The sequence below is a fragment of the Danio rerio genome, chromosome 16 (genome assembly GCF_049306965.1).
Source record: "Danio rerio strain Tuebingen ecotype United States chromosome 16, GRCz12tu, whole genome shotgun sequence".
Classification (NCBI taxonomy): Eukaryota; Metazoa; Chordata; class Actinopteri; order Cypriniformes; family Danionidae; genus Danio; species Danio rerio.
Window position 1 is genome coordinate 5047583 of NC_133191.1, and position 27935 is coordinate 5075517.

At 37.7% G+C, this 27935-nt stretch overlaps 1 protein-coding gene across 1 annotated transcript in view; it reads left to right on the forward strand.

The window, feature by feature from the left end:
* The first annotated feature begins 267 nt into the window (after window positions 1–267).
* The window catches only part of ibtk (inhibitor of Bruton agammaglobulinemia tyrosine kinase), a 60543-nt gene continuing 32875 nt past the window's right edge, over window positions 268–27935 (forward strand). The window contains exons 1-10 of the mRNA XM_005157859.6: window positions 268–423; window positions 2840–3690; window positions 6114–6210; window positions 8611–8735; window positions 18265–18375; window positions 18459–18629; window positions 20256–20373; window positions 22435–22615; window positions 26202–26325; window positions 27747–27924. Of these exons, the coding sequence (XP_005157916.2) occupies window positions 3367–3690; window positions 6114–6210; window positions 8611–8735; window positions 18265–18375; window positions 18459–18629; window positions 20256–20373; window positions 22435–22615; window positions 26202–26325; window positions 27747–27924 (1429 nt within the window). The 5' untranslated portion in view covers window positions 268–423; window positions 2840–3366. The remainder of the gene's footprint in view (window positions 424–2839; window positions 3691–6113; window positions 6211–8610; window positions 8736–18264; window positions 18376–18458; window positions 18630–20255; window positions 20374–22434; window positions 22616–26201; window positions 26326–27746; window positions 27925–27935) is intronic.

The following is a 27935-nucleotide window of genomic DNA, read 5'->3' on the forward strand; positions in this document are numbered from 1 at the left end:
GAGACGGGACTCCCTTGCCAACTCTTCATGTCATTGAAAGTAGCACAAAGCGGAGTCTGTCAAATAAACCATTTAACGTATATCACAAATAATGAGAGGTCCTCCATTAAAATAATCCGTATGTTTGTGTCGCAAGCTCAGGATATGGTTTTAAAGTATTTTCCTTGCTGTACCGTCCAACGCAAAATGACAATACAGTCTGCAGTGGAGCTGTCCAATAAAATGTCAGGATAAATGTTTTACGGGCCAATCAGAATTCGTTTTACTCTTGCATGCCTCAAATAGCTCTTACTTAACCGTCTAACTCTGCGGCAACATATTTAGCGTTATTGTAAAACACCAATATTCCGTTTAAAGATGTTTTACTGGATTTGCCGTAAAGATGGAAACACAAACAAGGCCCTTTCTTTCATCTAGCATCAGGTGAGTGAGCGATAGCAGCAGTATTTTAGCATAGTTCAGTCCAATATGGTTCATACAATGATGATGTGTCAGTAACTCATATCGCACACTTCATGACCGATTCAATCATTTATTGTGTGAAATACTCGATCAGCTCGTGTTTTAGTGGATTATGTGATTTCCCGGTGTACATCACAGTGTTTGTTTTGGTTTGTATTTATTGTTGTCCCAGGCTGACGTCGAGTGAGTCAGAAATTAGCATTTTCCAAATGTTTAACGGTTAAATCATACATATAAATAAAATATTAAAGTGTGCATTCACGATCGTATAATTAATGCTCATTAATATCCTGAACCGAATGCTGTAAAACCGAGGCTGAAGCCATATTTAGCTGATGGAGGAGGTATTTGTTAGGTGTCAAACTACATCAGCTCTCTCACACTTGACAATGATCACTGTGTTTTTAGCTGTTAGCTATGTGTGCTTTTTAATACCATGTCCATTGATAGTTTTGGTAACACTTTAGTTTAGGTCACAACTCATGCTATTAACTACTGGCTTATTACCTGCCTATTATTAAGACATAAACTGTCTTTAGTAGTTATAAGGATAAAGGTAAAGATGGTTTTATATTGGGATATTCAGATATTCTCCTAAATAATATAATTTCAGAGAAGTATTCTCTGCAAATTCTAAATAGGGAAATCATATTAGCAGCAAATGACTATGAAAGTACAACATTGTTCAGTCAATTAAATAGTGTTAATGTTGTTTGGAAGTCATACTTGCATGCTAATTCAGATCGAATATTCAAAGTACTATGGTAAACAATAGAGAAACTGCTAAAAGAACGAAAGTGCGAATAAAAAAGCAACTTTACCTCTTTCTTATTCTGCATCCTTAATCCTGTCCAAAAGCTAAACACAACTTCTACCTTACTACTATCTATTAATAAACAGGTTATTAGTGGTTTATTAAGCTAGTTGTGTTAGTTAATGGTTTCTTAATACTGGGAATCGTGACCTAAACTAAAGTGTTACCATAGTTTTTTTATGAAATGTTTATGTAACGTTATTTGCATTACACCTCACTACGAAATTGTATTATTCTTGCCATTATGTTTTTAAATTGAGGTAAAGTTGGCTTTATATTCGCACATTAGAACTTTCTCCTTGATAATGTAATTTCAGAAAAGTATTACTGGCAAATTCTAAATAGGGAAATTATATTAGCAGCAAATGACTATGAAAGTACAACATTGTTCACCGTCAATTAGTTTGGAAGTCAAACTTGCATGTTAATTCCGATCGAATATTCAAAGTACCATGGTAAAAAATAGAGAGACTGCTAAATGAACGAAAGTGCGACTATAAAACCCACTTTACCTCCATATGCATCCTTAATCCTGTCCAAAACCTAAACACAACTGCTACCGTACTATCTAATAATAAAAAGTTAATTAGTGGTTTATTAAGCTAGTTGTGTTAGTTAATGGTTTGTTAATACTGGGAATTGTGACCTAAACTAAAGTGTTACCATAGTTTTTTTTTTTATGAAACGTTTATGTAACGTTATTTGCATTACACCTCACTACGAAATTGTATTATTCTTGCCATTATGTGTTTAAAATTGAGGTTAAGTTGGCTTTATATTTGCACATTAGAACTTTCTCCTTGATAATGTAATTTCAGAAAAGCATTACTTGCAAATTCTAAATAGTGAGATCATATTAGCAGACATGACTGTCTAAGTTTGACACTGTTTACTGTCAATTAAATAGTTCTAATGTTGTTTTGAAGTCATAATTAAGTGCGATTTCAGACCCAATATTCAAATTAGCGTGGTAAACAATATAGGGAATGTTAAAATTAATAAATGTGTGAATATAAAACCATTGTCAATGTCAAACTACCTCTGCTCTTTTACATTTGGCTATGATGGCTGTGTTATTAGCTGTTAGCTATGTGTGATTGGAAATTGTATTATACTTGCCATAATTTTTTTTAAATTAGGTAAAGTTGGCTTTATATTCAGACATTAGGACTTTCTCCTTGATAATATAATTTCAGAAAAGTATTACTTGCAAATTCTAACTAGGGAATCCATATTAGTAGTTGATGACTATCAAAGTACGACACTGTTTACTGTCAATTAAATAGTGCTGATGATTTGAAGTCATACTTTAATAACATTTCAGACCCAATATTCAAATTATCGTGGTAAACAATATAGGGAATGTTAAATTTAATGAATGTGCAAATTATTATTAAATTATTATTCCTGACATCTTTTGTTTTCATTGAGGTAAAGTTGGTTTTCTATTCGCACATTAGGACTTTCACCTTGATAATGTAACTTCAGAAAAGTATTATTTGTAAATTCTAAATGGGGAAATCATAGTAGTCGATGACTAATTTCTGTTTTCTTTCTTTTTAGGGACCTTTTGCAATTATGGAGGCCTAAATGTTGAATAGATTTGGGGGGAAGGAGTCTTTCCCCTCAAAGTTGGTGGACTATTTGAATGGACTATAAAGAACTGAAGGATTTGCCTTTTGTAAAATACAACACACATTAGAAGTTAACTTATTTTTGAGTCAACTGGAATATATTTATAAGATTTTGTACAGATTTGTTTTGTATTTCCTTTGATGCTGACGATAGTTCCAAATGTGTTGTGGAATGCGTGGCTGATATGGTGGACTGAGATGAGCTAGATCTTCAGTCTGGGGCCGCTAGGGTGCCGTGGAACCTCAACACATGCACAATTCTAGCGCCCCAAATTCACCAATCCATAACACATTCAGTATATTTTTTTATTATTGCTATTATTTTAAATTTCTTTCCATTGTAGTTGTTTCAGGGAAATAATTGCTTGGTAAGTCTGAGAAGTTTAACCATTAAGCAAATATTGTGTGGGGTTTGGGTTATTTTTTGGGTTTTAGTTTTGCGGGTGGGAAGCAAAAATGAATCTGGGAACTCCAGATTGCACACCGAAGTGCCGTTCTGAAAGGCACGCGGATGAAGTGATCTCAGCTTTGACCAGCGGTTCAGAGGCCTGTCTGCGGGCCTTCCTGTCTGTCCACTGTCACAATTCGGCTACTCTGCGGGATGAGTTCGGACGCACAGCTCTCCACCTCGCAGCCTCCATGGGAAAGCGGGAACTGCTTCAGTGGCTTCTGGACTGTAAACATGCTGACCTGTTGGCGAAGGACAAGGAGTCTGGCTGGACTGCACTGCATCGCAGCGCCTTCTACGGGCAAATTCACTGCCTCATAACCCTCATCAAGGTGAGAGCTGATGTCGATACAGTATAGACCACTTCAATGTGGCAATTGTCACTGGCCCACGAACATTTCCTGTTTGTTGTCAAACTAACCAACACGAAATAGGTTAGGACCATTGTTTTTTGTTTACATCCCTCAAAATGGTCTTAGGAAGAAATGATTTAATTCAGATATACATTAGAGCAGTCTTTCCCAACGCTGTTCCTGGAGAAACACCAATAGTACATATTTTGTATGTCTCCCTTCTTTAACTTCAGGTTTTGGAGTCTTGTTATGTTTTAATGAGTTGATTTCAGGTGTATTTGATTAGGGAGAGGTTGAAAATAAGTACTGTTGGTGTGCAGGGTTGGGTAACACTCATAGTCTGTAAAATATACAGTCTATGAGTGTTGCACAACCCTTTCTCCATAAGACTTTCACCAGAAGAAAAAATATTATCAGACATATTGTGAACATTTTCTTGCTCTGTTAAACATTATTTGGGAAATAATTAAAAAAGGAAGAATAATTCAAAGGGGGTCTAATAATTCTGACTTCAGCTTTATATGTAATTGTCTGTATTGCAGCCTTATTTGACGTAGTGACGTCACCCATAGGTTTTTGAAGAGCGCAAAAGAAGCCACAAGTAGGCGCGGCCAACCATTATTAGACCCCCTGTTTAATTCTTTCCCCAATTTTTGTTTAACGGAGAGAAGATTTTTTTTTAACACATTTGTAATCATATTAGTTTTAATAACTCATCTCTAATAACTGATTTATTTTATCTTTGCCATGATGACAGTAAATAATATTTTACTAGATATTTTTCAAGACACTTCTATACAGCTTAAAGTGACATTTAAAGGCTAAACTAGGTTAATTTTATTAACTAGGCAGATTAGGGTAAATAGGCAAGTTGTTATAAAGCGATGGTTTGTTTTGTAGACAAAAAAAAGCTGAAAGGGGCTAATAATTTTGTCCTTTAAATGGTTTAAACAATTCAAAACTGCTTTTATTCTAGCCGAAATAAAACAAATAAGACTTTCTCCAGAAGAAAAAAATATTATCAGACATACTGTGAAAAGTTTCTTGCTCTGTTAAACGTTATTTGGGAAATAATTAAAAAAGAAGAAAAATTCAAAGGGCGTCTAATAATTCTGACTTCAACTTTATATGGAATTGTCTGTATTGCTGCCTTTTTTGATTTATTTTGATTTTTTTGCAATTAGTTTAATGACGTTGTAAACAATCAACAGTCTTCATGATAATGAAAATTTTGAAACTGTGATACTAACCATCAACAAGTTGACAGTAGTTTACCTTAAACCACTAATATACAAAGTCATTTAATTAAGTTAAATGACACAAGCACACAAATTTATATCACAGTTGGTTTTGTTGCTGTTACAGAGTGAGAAATTGCACACTTCACCATTTAAAGATCCCATGAAGTGCTTTGAAATGTAAATTTTTTTAATTTGATGTTTGACATAATCTTTACTGAAAAACGTAGAGAGGGCGGGATATAGAGTAGCTCCTCCCCTTTAAAAAAACATCTATTAGCGATTTGTTTTATCATAGCTCTGCCAGTGAGAGTGGTTGAGCTCAAGTGCATCAAATGAAAAGTAAATGAACAGCGTATTAAAGGGGGCGGGGGATGTCAGACACTAGAGAGCATTTGATTGGTCAAGATTTGATGAGTAACTGAAATAAAAGGTGACGTGAAATAAACCATTGATCCATTTAGCCGGAAGTGGCAAGCTACAAGTTTTACATGTTTATATTTTCTAAATGCAAATTTGTGTGATTGTTTTGTACCACACTAGCTTACAAATATACTTGAAGACTAACATACTGATACTAACATCTAAATAACGTTACTTTAATTTCATTGGACCTTTAAAACAAATTACAAAAATGTTCATTTTCCATTCAAAGCTGGTGGATTTTTGGAAGTTTTATATCACGTATGTGGCATGAAAGTCAGCACGAAAATGAACTTGACTCTCTATTGTCATGCATATCTGAATGAAAAGGTCTTAAAATGCAGGTTGGGAATTGATTTTGTTCATGGAGTATGGACGCAATGAGTAAATAATGTTAATTGGCCTCCTGGCTGATATATTTGAGAGCCACTGCAGGTTTTAAAACGCATTGAACTGTGGAACGGGAATCACCAGGGCTGCTTTATATTCTCCATCCATTCCATTGGTTTATTGGCTTGCATGGTTGTCTTTGATTCAAATGTGTTTGGGTCATACTTTAGAAAGGCTTCTGTTTGAATTTATTTGTTTAAAGTCATTACATTTGAAGGACTCCAGTGCATTAATTGTAATCTTTACACTTTTTATTATACTGTTATTCAAACCACTACCAGTTTTTCAACAAACAATATTTAATCTTTTTAAATGTAATTAAATGTAATATATTAAATGTTTGCGTTCCAGCGTGGAGGATCGCTGTCCATGCAGGATAAGGAGGGTCTTTCTGTGCTGGACCTGACCATGAAGGACCGTCCAGCGCATGTTGTGTATCAAAACACTGGTAATTAAATTGGTTCCATTTCCTCACTACTATTCATTTTACTGTACCAACTCTCATTTATAACATTGTTCGCTTTAAGATATTTTTTTCATTTTTGTCAGTCTTCCTCTTCAATATCAGTGTTATAAAAAACTTTTGAGAAGTATCTCTTGTTTTCATGTAGTAAAAGCATAGTAAGACTTTACATTAAGGTTAAGGCATTAGTAAATATGGATTACCACATCTGTTAACCATTACTCAATCTATATTTATGTTAACTAAACATATATTAGCATGTTATTTAATATATATATAAAGGGGACCTATTATGCAAAAATCACATATAAGAGGATTAGGGTGCTTTCACACTATCACTTTTGGTCCGCACCCGGGTTCATTTGACGTCATAGTACGGTATGTTTAGCTAGTGTGTGAACGTCTGCAGAAACACTTTGGCCCCATTTACACTAGTGCATTTTAGTTCTAAAACGGCGTTTAAGATCATAAACGATCCGCGTCCACACTAGCTTTTCACCTAGCGTCTCTGAACATATCTCCGTCCACACTACGCCACCAAAAACGTATATCACGTGACCATTCGCGCACTCTGGGCATGCGCGTTCTAGTATAAAAAAAAAGGCATTTGGTTACTGTTAGTCAACTACCGCCGGTTGAACATTAAACACGATGGCAAAGAAAGCGAGGTCGAGTTGTTACTAAACGTAACAAATGAATAACTGCACAATGACGCCTAAAACAGACAATAGTGCAAACAACGCTCCCATTTCTGTGCCCATGTTGTTGTTTACAGTACTGTCTTCCGGTAGCGTTAAAGCCATGTGTTATAGTCATGTGATAGGGGCTTGACGAATAAGGGAAGGATACGCAATGACACAAAAGCCCCAATCAGGTAGCGAATCTCAGCAGCCCCGCCTCAGTATTCAGATGTCTCCGTTTTTCCTCATCCACACTGAGACAGAGCAGCAGCGTTTCAGAATGAAAACAGGCTCTCCAGCGTTTTCAAAACGCTCCGTTTTCGGCGCTCGAGAACTCCGGCGTATTGTGGACGAATGGCGTAACCGTAGCAAAACTTATGCGTTTTCAAACTAAACGCATTAGTGTAAACAGGGCCTTTGATTCACATTCTCCCTTTGTGTGTGTTATCAGAAGGGAAAAGCCCCGCCCATCAATAATAATTTCTCTCTCATTAGCATTGACGGCCCTAAGTGAGAAGCAGCCGTCCGCCAATAGAATTTTGAATCTGCTGCTATGGTACCACTTGGACATTTATAGCTCCACCCTTTTCAAAAGAGAGGGCTGGGAATACAATCTCATTTAAATTTAAAGTGACAGTCACCAAAAACGGCACAATAGGATTAAAGCCTAAAATGGAGCAGTTTCAAAGAGTTATAAAACATTATCTTTGCGGTATTTTGAGCTGAAACTTCACTACACGTGGTAGGAGCGTCAGAGACTTGTTTTGCATCTTGTAAAAGAGGGCATAAAAGGTCCCCTTAAATGTTAACTAACTCATATTTTAATGTATCTCTTTACATTTGTTAATTGATAGGTCATGTTTTCTAAAGCATTAACTCGTGAATTAGACACTAAATATGTAATGTTAATGTGAACTCAAATATAGTACGTTTTGGTAACTGTTTATATGTATAAGTATTTGGCAGTCCTTCATCACTCTTATTTATTGAGTGGAACATAACAGCATGCAAGTTATTCAAATAAAATATGTTAAATATGTTTACTTAAATCAATACTTGTCACAGGTCAGGTTTCTCTATGTTTATAAATTCTTCAAAGTGTAATACTTTGATGAACTGTAGTGTAATACTTCCAAAGAAGCATGATTATCTCCTTATCTCATAGTAAAATCTTAGTTTTCTAGACATTTATTCATCCTTTTTGAGTTGTTTAAATGGTGTAAATCTGAAGACTGATGAAGACCCTAATGGTGTATATACCACGAGACTTTAAAAGCTTAATGGTGCTATTGACCTTAATCTTCGAGTATGAGCAGATGCAGCCATTTGAATCTTTTTGGCTCAAGACTTCTGGTCTTGTTCGCTTCTATTCATTTTTAGATGTTAAAAACAGCTCGTTATGCTGCTTTGTTGCAAATTAATATATTTTATAATCATATTATTCTCCTTTTTATCTATAGTCATGAACACACTTGTTTGTAGAGCAAGTAGTTTGACCGTTTTCTGCCGTTTATTATTCCTAGTCATTTCCCCCATAAGTTTTAAAACAATTGCAAAAACAAGCGCACTTCCACATTGCAGAATAAGATCAATAAATTGGGCTACTAATAAAGTGGAGGCTTGCACTCAGAAACAAATGGCAGATGAACAAATGGATCATAGTTAGGCTTTATTGATTTTAGTCTTCTGTCGGATCTCATTCCAGACCCTACTGAAGTGTACACTTGGGGGAACAACACCAATTTCAGCTTGGGACATGGAAACCAGGAGAGCAGACAGCATCCTGAGATCGTGGATCTGTTTTCAAGATCTGGAATCTATGTGAAGCAGGTAAATATTAAGGTTTATAGTGTCTTTAAAGTTAATCATATTCAATATATTTATTATGTTCTTTTTTTGTACAAGACATCTTAATTTCAAGCAAATATGGTTTGAACTGTGAGAGTCAAAAAATAAATCAATATTTATTTATTTTTTACATTTTTAAAGTGACAACAAAGTAATCAAAAATTTTAATTAATAATAAAGGATTTAAAGTGTTCAGTTAATCAGTGTTTGGTTTCAGGTCATATTGTGCAGTCCTATTGTTTGTAAGAGCTCAACAGTGCTTACTGATGTAGATAATACCTTCCTTTGGAGTGGACTTTGTAACTTGGCAGATCTTTTTCATGCTCAGTATCGGCGCATTAAATTAAGTTGCTCATTCAGGCTGAAGTTTAATTTAGTTTAATATCTATTTTGTCTGCTGGCTTTTGCCTTTAGATGTTTTCAGCAGTGATAATATGGACACTCTTAAACTTGTAGTCCTTCTGTTGGAAACTCAGAAGCAAGGAGAAGACTTTAAGGTATCTTCAAGCAGGATTCTTTATTCAGAACTTGCTGATGACATCCAAGTCTAACTAAGGGCTGTGTTAGGTGGAACGTGCTTTTTGTGTTATGCTGTGTTCACACCAGATGCGGAACGCGCAGATAAATCGCGCTATTCGCACGTAAATAGCCGCGTGAACATTTGAGTTTACTCGCTTCATTCGCGCGCCAAATCCGCTTCATTCACGCGTCAAAATCACTTCAGAACAAACGCAGATTCGCGTAATGGGCAGGGCTTCTGTCTGCCCGGTGACTCTAGCTTCATTGCTAAATGGCTGACATGGATTTTATGCAGAAAATAACAGTGTTTATGTGCTTTATGAAGACTGAAAAACAGCGTCGATACGTTTAGGGTCGTGTCTGAGTCCACTTCATCCTTTCAGAGGTGCATCCAGCTCTGTGAGCTCATAAACTCCTCCAGAAACTGAACCTGGCTGACGGAGGCTTTCAGCGGTGCTTCTGACTGAGCCCAGCCCAGTTTAATAAACTTCTTGTCGGTGTCGGCTAGAGGATTCCCCCTGGGGCACCCACAAAAGGCGATAAATCACAATCACGCCCCCACAAGAGCAAGCTCCTGATTGGTTAACGCGGCGCGAATGTCAGCTGAAGTTCAGATTTTCGAACTTGAGTGATTTGATGCGTTAAGCGCATCAAACCCGCAAAACGCTCAATCCGCGCGTATTGTGCCATTCACGCGTATCGATCCATTCACACCGCGCAATTCGCGTCATTTGTGCGTGTCGCGCCACAGAATGTCTATTCACGCGTTTGCATTGACTTAACATGTAAATTACTTGCGCTTGATGCGCGTTCCGCGTCTGGTGTGAACGTAGCATTAGGAGGAATCTTTTTGAATCATTTTCTAATGGCTGCAAATGTCTTGAACATTTGTTATGTGCGCTGCTTGGCTTTCATTTAACTGGCTGCTGTGCCTCGTGCTTTTGCCATTGCGCTCTGTGCGCCTGTATTAAAAAAAAAAAAAGCCAACTCTAAAGCAGAAAAAGCGTGCTATGTCTGCTGCATCCATTTTCATTGTCCAATCAATTGAAAAGCAGAGGCAGAATTTCCATTGAGGTGACAGCAGTGTTTGTCTTGTCAAGATAAGTGGTTGCCTATGGTAACAAATTCCCACCTTAAATACTGTGGTCGCAAATAGAAAAAAAATGGGCGTAAATCAAAATATTGACATTGTGTATAAAATTATAATGCATTGGTCCTTAATCGTGGATCAATTGTTACCGGCCTGCACAAGATATCATTAATTACGTCCATTTTATTTATTATGCGAGTCATTTTGAAAAATGACCATATTCTCTCACTTACATCTCGGTCACTTGAGCGCCCAAATGTAACCCATAAGCAGCAAAATGAGTAATAAACAGACGTCTTTAGGAAGTTTCTTTGCTAGGGGGAAAAGGCCCAGTAAAGGACCCACGAACTGCCCAGGAATGGATCCGCAACGCATTTGTCAACAAATCAGGTGAATCCACCTGTTCAGGAAGATCAGCTGATGGAGATAGCAAATGACAGCGGCCTTTTAGGGGCCGTTCACATATCACGTCTTTAATAGACTTCGCACAAGTTCGTTGTGGAGGTGACGCTCTAACACTTTTCAGACCAGACACAACCAGTTGAATGAATCCTGCGAGTGCACTGCGAGTCACGTGACAAGAATTGACTGATCAGCTTTAGCTTATATGGAATATATACATTTTGGTAGACTAATCAGCTCAGACAAACTCAAAACACCCGAACACTGCACTGCTTTATCCTTTCCATATATAAAAAAATGGAAAAACTATTTTGTCTTAACGTGTTTTTATTTTTGATTCGCGTTCATTATGGCCTTGTTGTTTTTTACGGTGCTTTTACACCCGTAAATCGATTCAGTTGTTCCGAAACAGAGATTACAATTGTTACATTGTTGTTCTTGGAGCGGTTCGCTTTCACACTGCAAAGTTTCTAATCGGACCAAAAGAGCTAAAACAAGTCACGTGCGAGTAAACTCTCCTCACATTGGTCAGAGTGTCAGGGTTTATTTTGCAGAGTCCCGCTCAGCTGTCAGGAGAGGTGGTGGTTTGGTGGTGATTGAGAAGGTTTGCGCGCGTGCGACATGTCTGAGGAGAGACTTGGTGGGGAGGGGTGAGAAGGGTGCGGGACGATGCCTTTTTGAGGACTGCGAGGGAGACGCGAGATTAGCGGGAGATCATCACTCATTTGCGGGCATCCGGAGACTCGCAAAACTTCCCGCCTTACTCATAATTCTCTTTTCATATAGTCGTATGCCTATATTACATATTCATAAAACACTGTGATATAACCGCGCTTGGATCGGATCGCTTACTCACTGCAATCGAACCGCTCCAGGGTTCGTTTCAATCGAGGGGAATGGCGCGGAACAGAGCGCGATTGCCCTGTTCACATATGCCAAACGAACCGCGTTAACTGGGCAAACGAGACATGATCCGAAACAAAAGTGTAGGTGTGAAAGCACCCTTAATCTGCGTTTAGTTTCTGGTGTTGCATGTTATTATTTTCCACGTGATGTCAATATTTTGATTTATACGCACTATTTTTTTTCGCAACCACAATACTTTAGGTGGGAATTTGATCCCATAGTTGCTTAGCGACATAAAAAGCACAGTGCTCTTTTTTTTTTTTCTTGTCAACAAAAAAGGCAGCATTGCTGGGCAGCAACTCAATCAGCTGCCTATTGTGCACGAGCACTACTGCTGTAATGGTCTGCCTCTGCTTTCATTTAATTGGACAATGAAAATAGAAGTGTCTAGCATTGCATGCTTTTTCTGCTCAAACTTTTTTTTCAGATGCTCAGAGCATAATTCAAAAAACGTGTGGTGCAGCAGCAGGCGGTTACCTGAGGCACGCAGCGTGCAAAACACTCATCGCCATTAGAAAACCTTTAAAAAAAGTGCCTTTGATTGTGAAAAGTTTGTTTAAAGTGATCGGCCACGAGATGCGAGGCATTATTAAGCGTAATGCGTCCGTCCAGAGTTTGTTTACTTGAAAAACAATAGAAAATTAGCACGTTCTGTGTAAACCACCCCTTACACTGTAATTATACACTGTGCTTAAAGGTGGAGACAGAATTAGCATGAACATTTGAACAAAGAATGTAAAAAAAATATATAAAAAGATGAAAGGCTCTTGTATGGACTGATGTTTCACCCACACTGATCTAATCACCAAAATTGAGTCTCTCAGACATTTGCATTATCACAGATTTACACTTAGGAGTGTTGCACTGACAACATCTCCACTTGAAAGTTAGCAGGGGAACTAATAAAACTTTAAAGACAGTCACAGTGACCTGACTCATTCAACATAAAAATAGAGGAAAAACAGGCCAAGCAAAAAAAAAAAAAATAAATTAACTTAATGAATGTACCATGCTTACAGTATTAAAAAACCACCAGCTATTTTTACATTTTATTTCTCCACTTCTGCTGATGAGGCATTTAGCGTTTTGAAATCTTCCCCTGCATTCCCCGTGGTGCGTTCAGTCTAGCAGGGCCTAAATCTCCCCAGGGTTGTGTGTGACAACAAGAGGACGGTAAAAAAAAAAAACAGAGGACTTGCTGGTGTTGTCTTGATAACAGGCTCCTCACTGGGACCTGCTTAAAAACAAACATCTCAAAGGGTCTTTGCAAACCACCTGAGGAAACTTAGACCTCTTTGTTTCCCTGTAAATTGCTCTTGAAAATGAATTCCCTCAAGGATGAAAATGACCTTCCTGCTGTTGAAGAGACTCTCTTTGTGCTGGACCTTGCACATGTTGCAGATGTCACTCCTCTTTTTCACCACAGAGTTTCCAGTGCTGGTTTGAAGCCAAATTTTTGTCTTTCGGCACCCAAAGCACTAGCTTTGAACCTAGAAGAGTGGTTCTCAAAGGGATAGTTCACCCGTTTCTCACCCTTCACAATTCTTTTTTGGTCTGTTGAACACTAAATATATTTTGAAAAATTCTGGTATTCATTGTCCTGCATGGTGGTTGTTTATGTCTATGGAAGTCAATGGTTGCCAGCAACCAGCATTCTTCAGAATGGCAGTTCGTAATATGCTTTCTTCAGCATTCTTGCGTCCTTGAGTTCTCGTGTAACGTCATCAACCGATAAAGTTCAGTTCCAAAACTCAAGACTGGAAGAACGAAGGGCGCTTGAAAGTTCCCGAATGCGTTCTTGATATTGAGGATGCAGACTTGAACGCAAAATTAGCTTTAGAAGTCTCAGAAGTAATTTCGGCTGAATAAAGGAGGTGTGAAGCGCAGCATTTTATATACAGTAGATTTATTATTGAAGTTCATATATATATATATATATATATATATATATATATATATATATATATATATATATATATATATATATATATATATATATATATATATATATATATATATATATATATATATATATATACTTTTTTTTTGTCTCAGGAGTTTCACTAAATGAGACTTAATTGTAATAGAGGCCTAAACGCATTAAGGGTGTTAATTTGCTGAAATTCATATTAAAATGTATATTTATATTGTGCAAAGTATATTTGTAAGGTTTTTATGCATAGTATATTTTGTGAAAAGGGGGGAAAACATTAAATCAGGTATTAATTCTGTAATGTTTAAATAATTTCTGTTAAAAACACATGATCATGTGACCACCAGGCAGTGTTAATTTCATTGCTGAAAAAAATTCATCAAAATTTTTGTGACGAACCAGTTTTAACAAAAAAAAAAAAAAACTATACAATAAAAAACGAAATAAAAATTAAGTGATGACGACAACTATAATAAAAAAAAATACTAATATTTTTGTTGACTAATAAAAACAACACGAGAATGTGATTGAGGAATGTGTTATATGTTGCATATTATCATTTACCAGTCAAATATCATTACTTATTTAATCAGTGCTATAGCTGAGCACCAACTACTGTTATACCAATTACAAGAGTAAAGCTTGGTAGACTGACATTGCAAAGTGGACTTTAACTATTTTAAGCCCTTTCAAAGATTTATTGGCTTAAAACTGTTCAACAGACTGGTTAAAAAGACTTCTTAACATGTTAAAATAAAGGATTTGCTAAATATTTGCACGCTCCTGCATTTTCAGTATGGCTACTGTTTTAAAATGTGGATTGATTGCCGACACATAATTTTACATATTACTTATGATATAAATAAACAATGCATATTTAATTTTTGGTCTTCAATGAAAGGGCTTTATTTTAATAATACAGTTTTATAAAATTTTAAATTAGAATATTTTATATAAATAAATGTATACAATGTTTTAATAAAATTACATTTAAAGTAAACCAATTAGTAAACTAAATCAAGAATAAATTTAGTCGACTAAAATCTTATGAAATTAAGTCGACTAAAATGATTCAGAAGACTAAAATATGATTGAAAATAAATGGAATTTTAGTCAAAAGACTACGACTAAAACGAAATCAAAATTTGCTGTCAAAATTAACTGCCATTAGGAAGAACGCAGCATCTCATTTCTCAGGACACGTTCTCTGTTTTAGTGCTTTCCTCAGTTCGTTCCTTTGAGGTAACGTGGCAAGAACGGTCTCAACAAGAATACGAGTTTGTTCTCAGCGTTCTTGCAATTGAGAAACAGCCAAATATCTTGTTTTGTGTTCAACAGAAGAAAGAAACTCCAGCATTAGACCCACATGAGGGATAAAAAAGAGAGATAAAGGGATTATTTAGCCAAATGAAATTTAAGTCCTATTGGACTAGAAGTAAGAACCACTTGTGTCATGGGCTGAGGGTGGGATAACTGTGATCAACCGGATTAACTAAAACTCGTTTGAGTGCAGTATTTAAAATAACCGTGGAATATCGCTTCTAATCGACCAAATTTAATTTACGGCACTGTAGAAAACATTTTAGGGGAGTGTTCACCTAAGCGTAAGGAAAGTGTGAGTGTACGTCACTACCTTAACTATTTTTAACACAATTTCAGCTTGCGCTTCTTTGTCATCTGTCGTTGATAGACAACCATCAACCGTTTTCTCAGTGGATGACAAACTAACAAAACATTGCTGCAAGTATTCTATAACAAGTATTCCTTCTAACAAAGCAGCTTCTCAGACGAACCGACAATAGCACTGGCTCTAGCAGGTTGCACACCAGAAGCGCCGCTCGGCGGGGCGCCGCGCAGCGCCACGCAGCGCCATGCATTTTAGAATTCTAAACATAGGTTTCTATCAGGATACACACTCCGGCGCCGCAAGTCGGCGGCTGTCTGCGGCACCCGGCGACGGCTCAGGACGCAGTTCATTTTTCAGCCGCGCCACAGAGCGCCATCTGATTAGTTTCATGTTAAATATCATTCGAATGTGCGCGTCTGGTGTGCGAAACTTTAAACTGTCATGTGCGCGCCGTGTCGCGGCGCCGAGTGGCGCTTCTGGTGTGCGACCTGCTTCTGAACTAGCACCTTGCTCATGCTGGTGGAAACGGCCTATCGGTGAACGCTAGGGTGACTTTCACTGCTTTGGCATAGTTGACCCTGAAAGCTCGGCTCATGCCAACATCATGCTTTTAACGGTGGATAAGTTTCCCTTTTTTCCATGGTCAAAGCGGGGACTCATTTGCATTTTGGATTGATAACCAGCATGTGCTCATATGTGGATGGGGAAATGTGATCCAGTAGTGTTGCATGATCCCATTGTCACCCCTTTCATTTGGGATTTGGACATTTTTGAAAGGAGAAGAGGTTAAAGACGTGATCGATGTGAACATGGTAACCAAATCTGTCAACCATTTAAAGCTCGCGTCTGGCCCTCTGAAAAGAAGTATTTTGCACATCATTGTTGAGTTGTTGAGTGCGTGTACTTACATTCATCTAATTAATTTCTGAAGTGCAGCTCAGTCCTTTTAATTTTACAATGCTCATTGTGATGGCGGATCCTGTTTCCTGACCCTTTCATCGGCACTTTGATGCCCCCCTTTACATGGAAAGAGAGCGCATTGTGACCCGCCGCTCTGTTCTGCAGATGCTTTCAGTTAAATATTAAAATATTCATTCAAGAATAATGGCAGCAGATTAAATAAGCACTGCGAACGCGTGCGTATGGCAGCGGGCGAGAGCAGGTGCCAGTCAGTTCTTTGAGCGCAGAGTTTGGACGCTTTACAGAACATCTCTTGCTTCTGTTTGGACCTTGAGGAGTGTTAAATTAGTGATGATGTTGACCTTGGCACCCCTGCGCGGCTGTAGTCGACTCTGAGCTGATCCATCGCTGGCATCCGCCCCACAGAAAGGGCAGAGCTGTCATGGCTAAAAGTCAAGCCCTCATGATGAGCACAGCGCAGCTGGTTCATTCTGGCCTGCTGCTTTCTTGTTCGGCTCTGTTTTTTTTAATCGACCAGTAATCTCCTATGATATCTTATTTGACATTGCCTCAAAGGTATGTGCTTCATGAAGGTGTCTCAATCCACAATGTCCATTGCATTAAGGCTGGTTTATCGAGTGATCGCCGTGACTCACGGTGCCTGCCTTGCGTGCAGCTGTGCATTTATACTTCTGCGAGCTGTTTGTGTTGCTCTGCAATAACACTTCTGAAACACTAGCTGGCAGTCAGATTTTATGTTCCTCTGTGTCGAGTTTCTTTGCTGATGTTTTGTTTTTTTCTGAACGCTAACTTAATGTACGAATAGCTAAAACTTGCACATTCAGAGGCGGGAACTGGCGGACGTACAACAACTTTTAATCAGAAGTAGGGCTAGACAGAATCTGCGGACATTTTTATTTTATTTTTTTCGGTTTCTGCGCAGAATTTTGTAAAAAAAAATCTGTGGATTTATTCATTCATTCATGTTCTTGTCGGCTTAGTCCCTTTATTAATCCAGGGTCGCCACAGCGGAATGAACCGCCAACTTATCCAGCAAGTTTTTTACGCAGCGGATGCCCTTCTAGCCGCAACCCATCTCTGGGAAACATCCACACACACGTTCAAACACACACTCGTACACTACGGACAATTTAGCCTACCCAATTCAGCTGTACCGCATGTCTTTGGACTATGGGGGAAACCGGAGCACCCTGAGGAAACCCACGCGAAGGCAGGGAGAGCATGCAAACTCCACAGAAACGCCAACTGAGCCGAGGTTCGAGCCAGCGAATCTTGCTGTGAGGCGACAGCACTACCTACTGCGCCACTGCCTCTCCCCCGTTGTGGATTTATGCTAAATTATTTTGGGAGTATTGCAACTAAAAACTTAATATATGAAAAAAAACTTCTTTTTAACTTTTATTTAGTGTTTACAATGCAAATTAATCAAGATCCACTTATTCGGTAAACAAAGCAAGTCCTTCATAGAATATATTCACTAAAAGACAGAAAATATTACTTTACAAAGTGTTTTGTAACACATAACGAATCTACTATTGGTGTATCATAAACATTTTGTACAATTAAGAGGCCGTTCACATATTGTGTCTTCTGGGAGCGCTGAAAAAATTGTTCATATTGTGAGCAAAGCGCACACGGTGTGACGCGCTCGCAAATTGAAAACATCTCAACTTTTCAAAATGCTGCAAGGTCATCCGAGTCAAGTGACCAGTACTGACCGATCAGCTTAATGCTTTGTATTAAATATATACAATATATACAAGAAGGTTGCTGGTTCTATCCCGGCTGGGTCACTTGGCATCTCTGTTCTGAGTTTGCATGTTCTCCTCGTGTTGGTTTGGGTTTTCTTGCTCTGGCTTCCCCCCACAGTCCAAACACGGCACTATAGGTGAATTAAAGTGTATGTGTGTGTATGGCTGTTTCCCAGTACTGGGTTGCAGCTGGAAGGGCATCCACTGTGTAAAACATATGCTAGATAAGTTGGCGGTTCATTCCACTGTGGTGACCCCTGATTAATTAAGGGACTAAGCCGAAGGAAAATGAATGAATAAGTTTAATTTGATGATGCTGATGATAATTAAACGTTGTTTCTTTTTTTTTTTTTTTATTTCAGGTGGTGCTGTGTAAGTTCCACTCGGTCTTCCTGTCCCAGAAAGGTCAAGTGTACACATGTGGACACGGACAGGGTGGGAGACTTGGGCATGGTGATGAAAACACTTATTTGGTAAGTCGAGTTAGCCGGAGGTAATGAAAGTATTTCTTCATCTGCTGTATTTCTAAGACTTGGTGTTTGTGGTCATATGAAAGGTTCCTCGGATGGTGGAGGGGCTTCTGTCTCATCACTGTTCACAGATTGCTGCAGCACGAGATCACACTGTGGTTCTGACTGAGGAAGGGTATGTCTACACTTTTGGGCTTAACACCCACCATCAGCTGGGTCTCGGACCTCCTCCTACGTCCAGCTCAGTTCCCAAACAGGTCAGTCAGCCTTGGGCCACGTACACAAAACATTGAGAACTAAAATGCCTTTAATTTCTTTAAAAAAATTTTTTTTAAAAATGTATTTCTAAATAGTATTTTATTTCTTATTTTATAAAAAATTTATTTATTAGATTAAAAAAAACTATTTGATTTAATTTAATTTTTTAATTGTATTTCACAATTTTTTTAATGCAGTTTTTATTTTAATTACTTTTTTTATTATATTTCATATTTTTATTTATTTTTAGTATTTTATTTTATATGTGTTTTTAAGACATAACATCGTTATGAAATATAAGCTTTAGTTATTTATACATTGTTATTTATTTATTGTTTTTCCAAGAGGAATTCATTTAAATTATTGTGGTTCTCTATTGGTGGATCCCATGTTAATGACAGATCTCACACCAGTAACCACCAACAAAATTATTAAAGGGTCATGAAACCCCATCTTTCGGTTCAAATCTACCTCAGAATTTTAAAAAAATGCTCTGAGATGGGCGTGGAGCTCTGTGAGCAGAGGCAGGAGTGGGCATGGCTGGCAGAGCAGGGGAAAAAGAAGGGCTTTTCTTAGTTGGCTCACCAGCACAAGATAAAAAAAAATGTGAGGAGACGCACGATTTTATAGTTTACAAAGTTAAAATGCACAGAAATAAATGGTAAATAATTTAATACCCTGCAACATATATGATAGGTTGTTGGTAATTTCATATAATTTATAGCCACAATTTGTTCTATCATTATAAAGATAATCGTGTTTATATTAAAGCTATGAGTGTGGGGGACTGCTCTCCTCCTTAATCCCTGGTTCTGAATGCAGACAACGTGGATGGCAGCAGGTCTCTTGCCTTATCCATTCCAACCATTAACCCTGTCGGTAATCTGAAGGATTTTAAACATGTGCGAACACCGCATCACGGATATAGGCGATGTGTCTGAATGGTAACAAACTCAACTGATAAAAGACAAAGTCTGCTATTCTCCAATTCTCATACTGCTCTCCAAACATAAAGTGCTTGCTGCACACAAACAGGTTGGCTGTATCAGCCCTGAGAGCATCACAGAAAAAGCTCTGTGGATTATGAAAACAATGTTTTTAAACTCTAAAGATGAAGTTAAAGCTGACAGGTGCTAATGTCTTAAATGATGCTCAACACACAAATCTGTTAATCTCAACAATAGTTCTTCAAGGTGTCTTAAACCTTTAAAGGGATAGTTGAAAAGCTTAAATTTCCTCACCATTTACTCAAACCTAGAAAAGTGGTTCTAAACTTTTATCAATTTCTTTCTTCTTTTAAACAAACAAAAAAAAGTTTGCTGAAGAATGTATGCAAAAAGCAGCCATTTGACCTTAATAGTAGAAACACAAAATAATAAATCAATGGCTGTTTTTCCATCATACTTCAGTATATCTTTTTTTACACTCAGCAGAACTAAAAACTCAAACAGGTTTGAAATAAATGGAGGAATTTGATGGGTTTGCACGTACGTCCATTCAATTAGAAACTCCAAAGCATGCTTTCTCCTAAGACATGAAAAACATTGTTCTCCATTTTCAATTTTGTGAAATATGCCTTTATGTGTAATTTCAACAATTGTTTTTTTCTTTCAAATTGACTACAGGTCACATCAAAGTCCCTAAAAGGGAGGTCTGTGATCGGTGTTGCAGCCGGCAGGTTCCACACTGTTCTTTGGACCAGAGATGCTGTATATACTGTAGGATTAAATGGAGGCCAACTTGGTAAGAAATTCCATCAAAGTTTCCAATCTGCCAACATATAACCTAGGGCTGCACAATATATCGTTTCAGCAATGTGATATTCGATATTGCAATGTGCACATGTACAATAGTCACATCACAGGACATGCATTGTTGAGCTCTGATTATAGTGGACCAGGAGAAAAACATCACTGTATAGTTATTGCAGAGTTTAACCAAACAGGACTGAAAGTTTTTCATTTGCACATGGTTTTAAGGTCTGAGAGAGTTAAAAGCGTTTAGGCACAAAAATTTTACCATTTGTAACTTTTAATAAAGAATAAATGTATTGAATTAAATCAGAAAAGAGTTTTGCACTGTTAATTTAGATTTGATTATTCAAATTCGATCCCTGAATACAATTTGACTGTCCTGAAAACCATAAAACACAGTTTATTTCAAGTTTATCTTAGCTTTTTTTATATTTGCTTGTAATTTTTATTACTTTTTTTGTATAATCATTCTAACTGAATACTTTCTTGTCAAATAGCAGTTTTCCAGTGAAATTGTATGTATATATGAGCAAGATCACAGGAGTAGCGTTGTGATATAGCTGTATATTGGCACTGGTGCATTTGCTCGAGGTCGCAGGCCGAATGCCTTGGTGGAGTCCCCCTCCAGTGATGATATACAGCCATATCGCACTGCTATTCATGTGATATTGTGCTTGTACAACAGTTTGGTCTATATACTGTATAAAAGGAAGCCAAACACTGAAAGTCTCAAAAATCCTTTTGAATGAGGAACTAATTTGTTCCGCCATTCATTCACATCTGCAGCTGATGTCAGAACAGCAGAAACCATTGCTACTTCACTAACATCACTTTAGCGCTAGTCTTTGAATGGCTCTGTAGCGTAATGTCTAAAGTGTTGACAAAAGCGGCGATTTTGCTCACATTTTAAGATTATAAGGCTGAACAGCATGAAATGCCATCTTAGTCTGCAGAGATTTCCCAGTATTTCTCTTTTGCAATCGGGAAATCACAACAAATAACCTCTAGAAAAAGCCAAAGCAAATCGAACACTACCATATTACTGTAGTATAAATACAGAACTACAAAACACAAAAGAGAAAGATCGACTTAGAGTGTCACTTTTCTTTTACAATAATTTGCTCTGCTGTAGTTAGAAACTTACGCTTAGTTTTCTCCTTTAAGGACTTATTATGCGGTCTCTGTCGCCATCTTGTGGTGGAACGTCAACTGTCTTTGCTCTGCTCAATGACTGAATCTCCGAAACTATAAATATTTAAAATAGGCACTATCCTTATAATTAAACTGCATAGTTGCAATACAAACAACTACATTGTCTACTAAAAAACCTCAAAAGTACATTATGTTGTCCATCAGCTGCAATATTTGTCAAACTGTGGTGAGTTTATTGATCTGCTGTCACTCTATGTGGGCAGAGAAATACAAAAAGGTGAGGAGGCTGTACGAGTGCTTTATTATTGGAATATTGCACAGCTATCAGCCAATCAGATTAGAGAACCAGACAGAACTGTTGTAAAAATGGCCATATTTATCGCAGAAAAACAAAAAGTCGAATGACAGATTTTTTCTAATATCGTGCAACCCTATTGTAAACGCTAGAAAATGTATCAGATCTGGAATAAATTTGAAGATGGTTGTGGTCTACGTAACAGAACAAAGCTATAAAAGCAAATTTCCTAATGTGAACGTCCAAAGCATATAAGAATAACAATGGGCCTGTAACCAAGCCTTGGGGCACCCCATAAGTTTCCATAGGTCTAGGTTCATTTACACCAATTAAGTAACAGTTTAATGGATCAGAATGACCGTAACTAAACTTGTGAATGTCCACAGTTGCTAACATGACAAAAAAAAATGTGATTGATTTATAATATCAAATGCAGCACTTTAGTCTAATAGTAATTTTGTCGAGTGACGAGACTACAAACAGATTGTTTAACTGATCTAAAATCTCTCAGCAAATCCCCCTCCTTCATTTTCATCACAGCATCTACCTCATTTGCCTCTTCCCATATGAAAAGTTGTGGCTCAACCATTGTGACACATTCAGGTTACCTGCTGGAGCCCAATGGAGAGAAGTGCGTGACCGTTCCCCGACAGGTGTCCGCTCTGCTCCACAAGGATGTGACCATCTCTATGGTGGCGGCCAGCAATGGAGCCACTGTCTGCGTCACTGATAAGGGAGACGTGTACCTGCTGGTTGATTATCAGTGCAAGAAGCTGGCATCCAAGTGAGTTCAGACATGGGTTTGGCTGCTGTGTTGGCTCTGCAACACTTATGTTTTGTTTGGTTTTAAATGCAATAAGTGACAAATAATTAATGGGATTGTTCACTCAGAATCACCTTACCTGTTCCAAACCTATTTGATTTTCTTTCTTTTTTTGAACACTGGCAACCATTGACTTCAATTGTGTCAAATTATCTCCTTTTTTTGTTTAACAGAAGAAAGAAACTCATAAAGGGTTTGGAACCACTTGAAGAAGAGTAAATAATGAGTATGTTTACATTTTGGGTGAACTATGCCTTTAATTAACACTAGCTCTGTTTCCATCTTCATGTTTTTATGCACAATTTGTGGCGTTTTATAAACTGCTATAAAAACAAATTAAAATATTCCCAAAATTGAGGCAAGCGGTACTTTAGTTGTTAGAAAAATTTATGGAAATGTATTTATTAAACATTTCGACAAGGCAAGTTTATTTATATTGCACATTTCATACGCAATGGTAATTCAAAGTGCTTTACACAAACAAGAATAAAAGAAACAAGAAAACAGGTTTTAAAAAAATGAAAAAGAAAAGAAAGACATAATAGTGCGATCTGTCAGACATAGCAGAATGCTCATTCAGTAAAAGCACAGCTAAAGAGACGTGTTTTCAGTCTTGATTTGAGTGTGCCTAATGTTGGAGCACATCTGATCATTTCTGGAAGCTGATTCCAGCAGTGAGGGGGTGCAGTAGCTGAAGCCGGATTCACCCTGCTTTGACTGAACTCTGGAATTTCGAATTTACTTGATCCTAATGATCTGAGTGATCTGTTAGGTTTACATTCAGTAAGCAAATCTGTAATGTCTTTAGGTCCTAGGCCATGTAGTGATTTATAGACTAGTAATAATAATAATACTTTAAAGCAGTGATCCCCAACCTTTTTCTAACTGTGGACCGGTCAACGGTTGACAATTTTACTGCGGACCGGAGGGTTGAAATAATAATAATAATAATAATAATAATAATAATAATAAACGTGAATCCACTTTGTACTTATGTGGAGCTTTATTAGCAGATTTCTCCACCATTACAATACTATTATAACATTAGGAAGTAATAACTTAATTAACACATTGCTCCAACAATATAACATATTATAACATCAAAAACTTGTTTCTTTGCAACAAGATGGTCCCATCTGGGGGTAATAGCAGAAGGTTGCCGGAAAGAGCGCGTGCACGTCTAGAACGTGCTGACGTGAGACGTCTGCTTTAGCCAATCAGAATAGTCAGATGCATTCACGTCCGCGCGGTTCATGAGAATAAAAGCCTTTGAATATTTTTCCAGACACATTCAGCTGCTAGAAATTAGTCTGATAACTTTTATATGTTTATCTTAATGCCGTCTGTGTAAATAATTATAGATAAGATGCTTATGATAAGCCGTTGTTTGTTTACCTTCAAGCTTTGCGTGTGCCCGTGAAACAGCCAGTGAGCGCCAGCACACACACATATCAGGTACATCTCGACATGCGAAAGTGTTTCTGCCATGACTTCAATCCAGAACACCGGCAGAGTTGTTGTCTCGACCACTGTTTTAAGGCCGCCGTCATTTGCGATCTCCAGCAGTTGGTCTTCTTCTTGCACGAACATGCTGGATTCAGCTGGTTTGTTGACAAATGGGTCACGTATCCATTCCTTGGCCGTGTGTGGGTCCTTTGAGGTTGGGAAGTAGCGCTCAAACTCCTTTAACAGCGAAGACTGGTGATCGTGCAGCAGCTTGGTGAGTGAGGGCGCAGGCTCAGTCTCACACAAAATCCCCGCTAATGTTTGAAACATGTCTAATAAGCCTCTGTTCAAGCGCCGTCCCCACAAATCCAGCTTGGCTTTAAATGCAGCTACTTTATCTGCCAACTTAAAGATAATTAATTCTTGTGCGGCCCGGTACTGATTGATCCACGGATCGGTACCGGTCCACGGCCCGGGGGTTGGGGACCACTGCTTTAAAGTCTATTCTGAATGTAACTGGGAGCCAGTGTAGAGACCTGAGGAAAGGTGTGATGTGCTCTGATTTTCTGGTTTTGGTCAGAATCCTGGCCGCAGCGTTCTGGATGAGCTGCAACTGTCTGACTGTCTTTTTGGGAAGGTCAGTGAGGAGGCCGTTACAGTAATCCGCCCTGCTGGTGATAAAAGCATGAACAAGTCCTCACCGGAAACGAAGCATCTAATTCTTGCCATGTTTTTGAGATGATTTTGGAGTTACTGCTTTGACATGACTACTGAAACGCAGATCTGACTTCAGAGTCAAACCAAGATTCTTGACCTTATTTTTTTGTTGTTTGACCTTTAGAGCCAAGGTTCACATTCACCTCGAGAACCTCATCTCTGTTCCCAAATGCAATGACTTCAGTTTTCTCTTTGTTGTCTGAAGAAAGTGTGTAGAATATTTAATAAACAAAGCTCGCACCTTTGCCATGGGATAAACCATCTGAATATTGTTTCTATTTATTTTAAATGCCTGATTTGGTTAAACTAAACAAGACCATATTCTCAAAAATCAGGTGTCAACTCCTCAAACTCATCTGCATGTTCTGAGACATGAGTAGTTATGTAGGACAAAAATATGTTATCTTCCTGTGCAACAAGAATTTATACTTTTGAAAACATGGAGTAAATTAGGGGTGTCAAAAATAATCGTTTTTTCGGTGCGATGCAGACGCGGACAGTTCGGTATCGGTTCAGTAATAATCATAACCGGTTATTCCTGACGTCATTTACCTCATATGCGCTCTGTCGCGAGGGAGGCGATCGCGAGTATTTACACCGCTTTAACTACTTAAAACTCATAAACTGTGCACAATTTCACTGTGTGTGTTTGCTGGATCAATCTTTCACTGACAAATACAACAATAGCCCTATTTCACTGAGATCGAGAGATGAAAGTAGCCTACTCCATTTCTCTCTCTCTCTCTCTCTCGCACGCGCGCGCTCTGTCTCTGTCTCTCTCTCTCTCACACACACACACAGTGCGTGTCTGCAGAGTTTTCTCCACCGTGTCTATCATACATCAGCTGTGAGATCGCCGCTGCCGCCTGCCGCTTATCAGCATCACTCATCTGTGAAGAACGCAGCGCGCAAGAGCCAATCGCAACCGTTTTTTTTTTGAGGGTGTGACCAATTAAAGGGGTGTAAGAGAACTAGACAAGGATCAGAGAGTGAGCTGGATATTTATATTTGTTTTTATTATTTGCTAAATGCTCGTTTTGTTCAAAGTTACAGTTTATATATCTGACTGTTTGTATTAAATGACAAAATTGTATTACAAATAGTATATAAATATAAATATATTCATACATTTTAATACAAGAAATGCTGCTGTGAAGAAAATATAAAACTGTGTATGGAAAGCACCGTCAATGCACCGTGATGCACCGAATTATCGAATTGAACCGAATAGATGGCATGATAATCGTAACCGAACCGTGAGACTAGTGTAGGTTCACACCTCTAGAGTAAATATAGTAGTTTATTTCTGAATGTTTTATCCTGGATCTTCTTTGAAATTGACTGGAAACACTGCTGTTATTGCTGTCTTTGTCCTGTCCTTCAGACAGCTGAACCTGAAGAAAATTCTGGTCAGTGGTGGTAGTTTGGATCATCGTACTGACCCTCAGCTTCTGCATGATGGTGGAGGAGAGAAGCTGGTGATTCTGGCTCTGGATGAAACTGGAAGAGTGAGTGATGTACAGTGTTGAACTTATGTATTAATGTAAAGCTATCAGCAATACTATGACAATAGCTGATACCAATGATTATGTAATGATATGTGTTAGGAAAGCAGCTGGTGTGCACCTTCCTCAAACACTGGCACAAAACCATTGTTTAGTTTTTGCTAAAACTTAATGAATAATAAAAAAAAAACAGACTATATATTTTTTTATTTTATTTTTTTCCAAAATATATTTATTTGCATTTGTTTTGAACACATAATACATTTAAATAAAAGAGAAAAAACACACATAAGAGAACCTTGCAGAACTTTAAAATCCCCCCCCAAAAAAAATAAATAAATAAATAAATAATAATTAAAAAATAAATAAATAAAAAAAAATAAAAAAACATCTCTCACTAGTTTCCATACACCAGCATTCACAGCCATCCAATTTACAGTTTAACCTTTTACCTTCACTGCGTATTTAGTCATTTTTAGGAGATCACATTATGTAATGGAGATACCCAATACGAAGAAATGAATGTTGAGTATTAGTCGTCCATCCCTGTCAAGTCCTCTTGGTTACAATAGCATTAAAACAGACTATATTTAAATGAGTCAGTAAATTTACACTGAGACAGAGCATCAATTTATATATTGCATCAGCACTGGTTATATTTTCCATTTATATGTTTTAAAAGAAATGTTGAATAGGAAAAAAATCACCTTTAATGATTGATTTTATCTTAATTTATGCAAGGGTGAGCAAAGGGTTATAATCATCAATTGCAGTGCAATTGATAATCAAATCGTTAGTCTTGTGCATGCCAGTATGTAAGGGAGACCTTTGCACACTTGCCTTAATAAATCTGAGTAAATAAAAAAATGCACCTCAGCTCTATGAACATGGTAAACACACTATAATTTGCTGTTTTACTCTATGTAACTCCATATAAAAGCCAAAAAGCCCAGGCCTATCTAAAGGGATAATGCTGCCAACCGATGACCAACAGTAAAAATGACAAATTTTACTTCCTCCCAACATTTCAAACCACCAACAATCAAGAATGCATGATTATATATGGTATGTCATGGCTTTGCATGAAAAAAAATGTCATTTTAATTAAAGTCAGTGGGGCAAAAACAACCACCAACAATCAAAAGTGCATGAATACATGGTGTGTCGTGGCTTTGCATTCAAACAATGTCGTTATAATAGATGTCAGTGGGGCAAAAACAACCACCTACAATCAAGAACGTATGATTGTATATGGCGTGTCATGGCTTTGCATTCAGAAAATGTGGTTATAAGTCAGTTGGGGCAAAAACAGCTCCAAACATTACGAAAGAGTAGTCAATTTCAACAATACACAAGGGTTAATTTATTGTATATACACTAAATGTTCATTATTCTGTTCAATTTGCTGTTCTCTGTTATTTCAGGTGTTTTCCTGGCGCTCTGTGGGCACGTCAGCAAGGCTGTGTCGCTGGGCGTATGGGCGCCAGGTCTTCGTATCAGACATCGCTCTCAGTAAAAACAGCATGATGTTTGTCACTCAGGATGGCGAGGGCTTTAGTGGACAGTGGCTGGGCCAGTACAAGAAAGCTGGAGACAAAAAAGGTGCAGTTAAA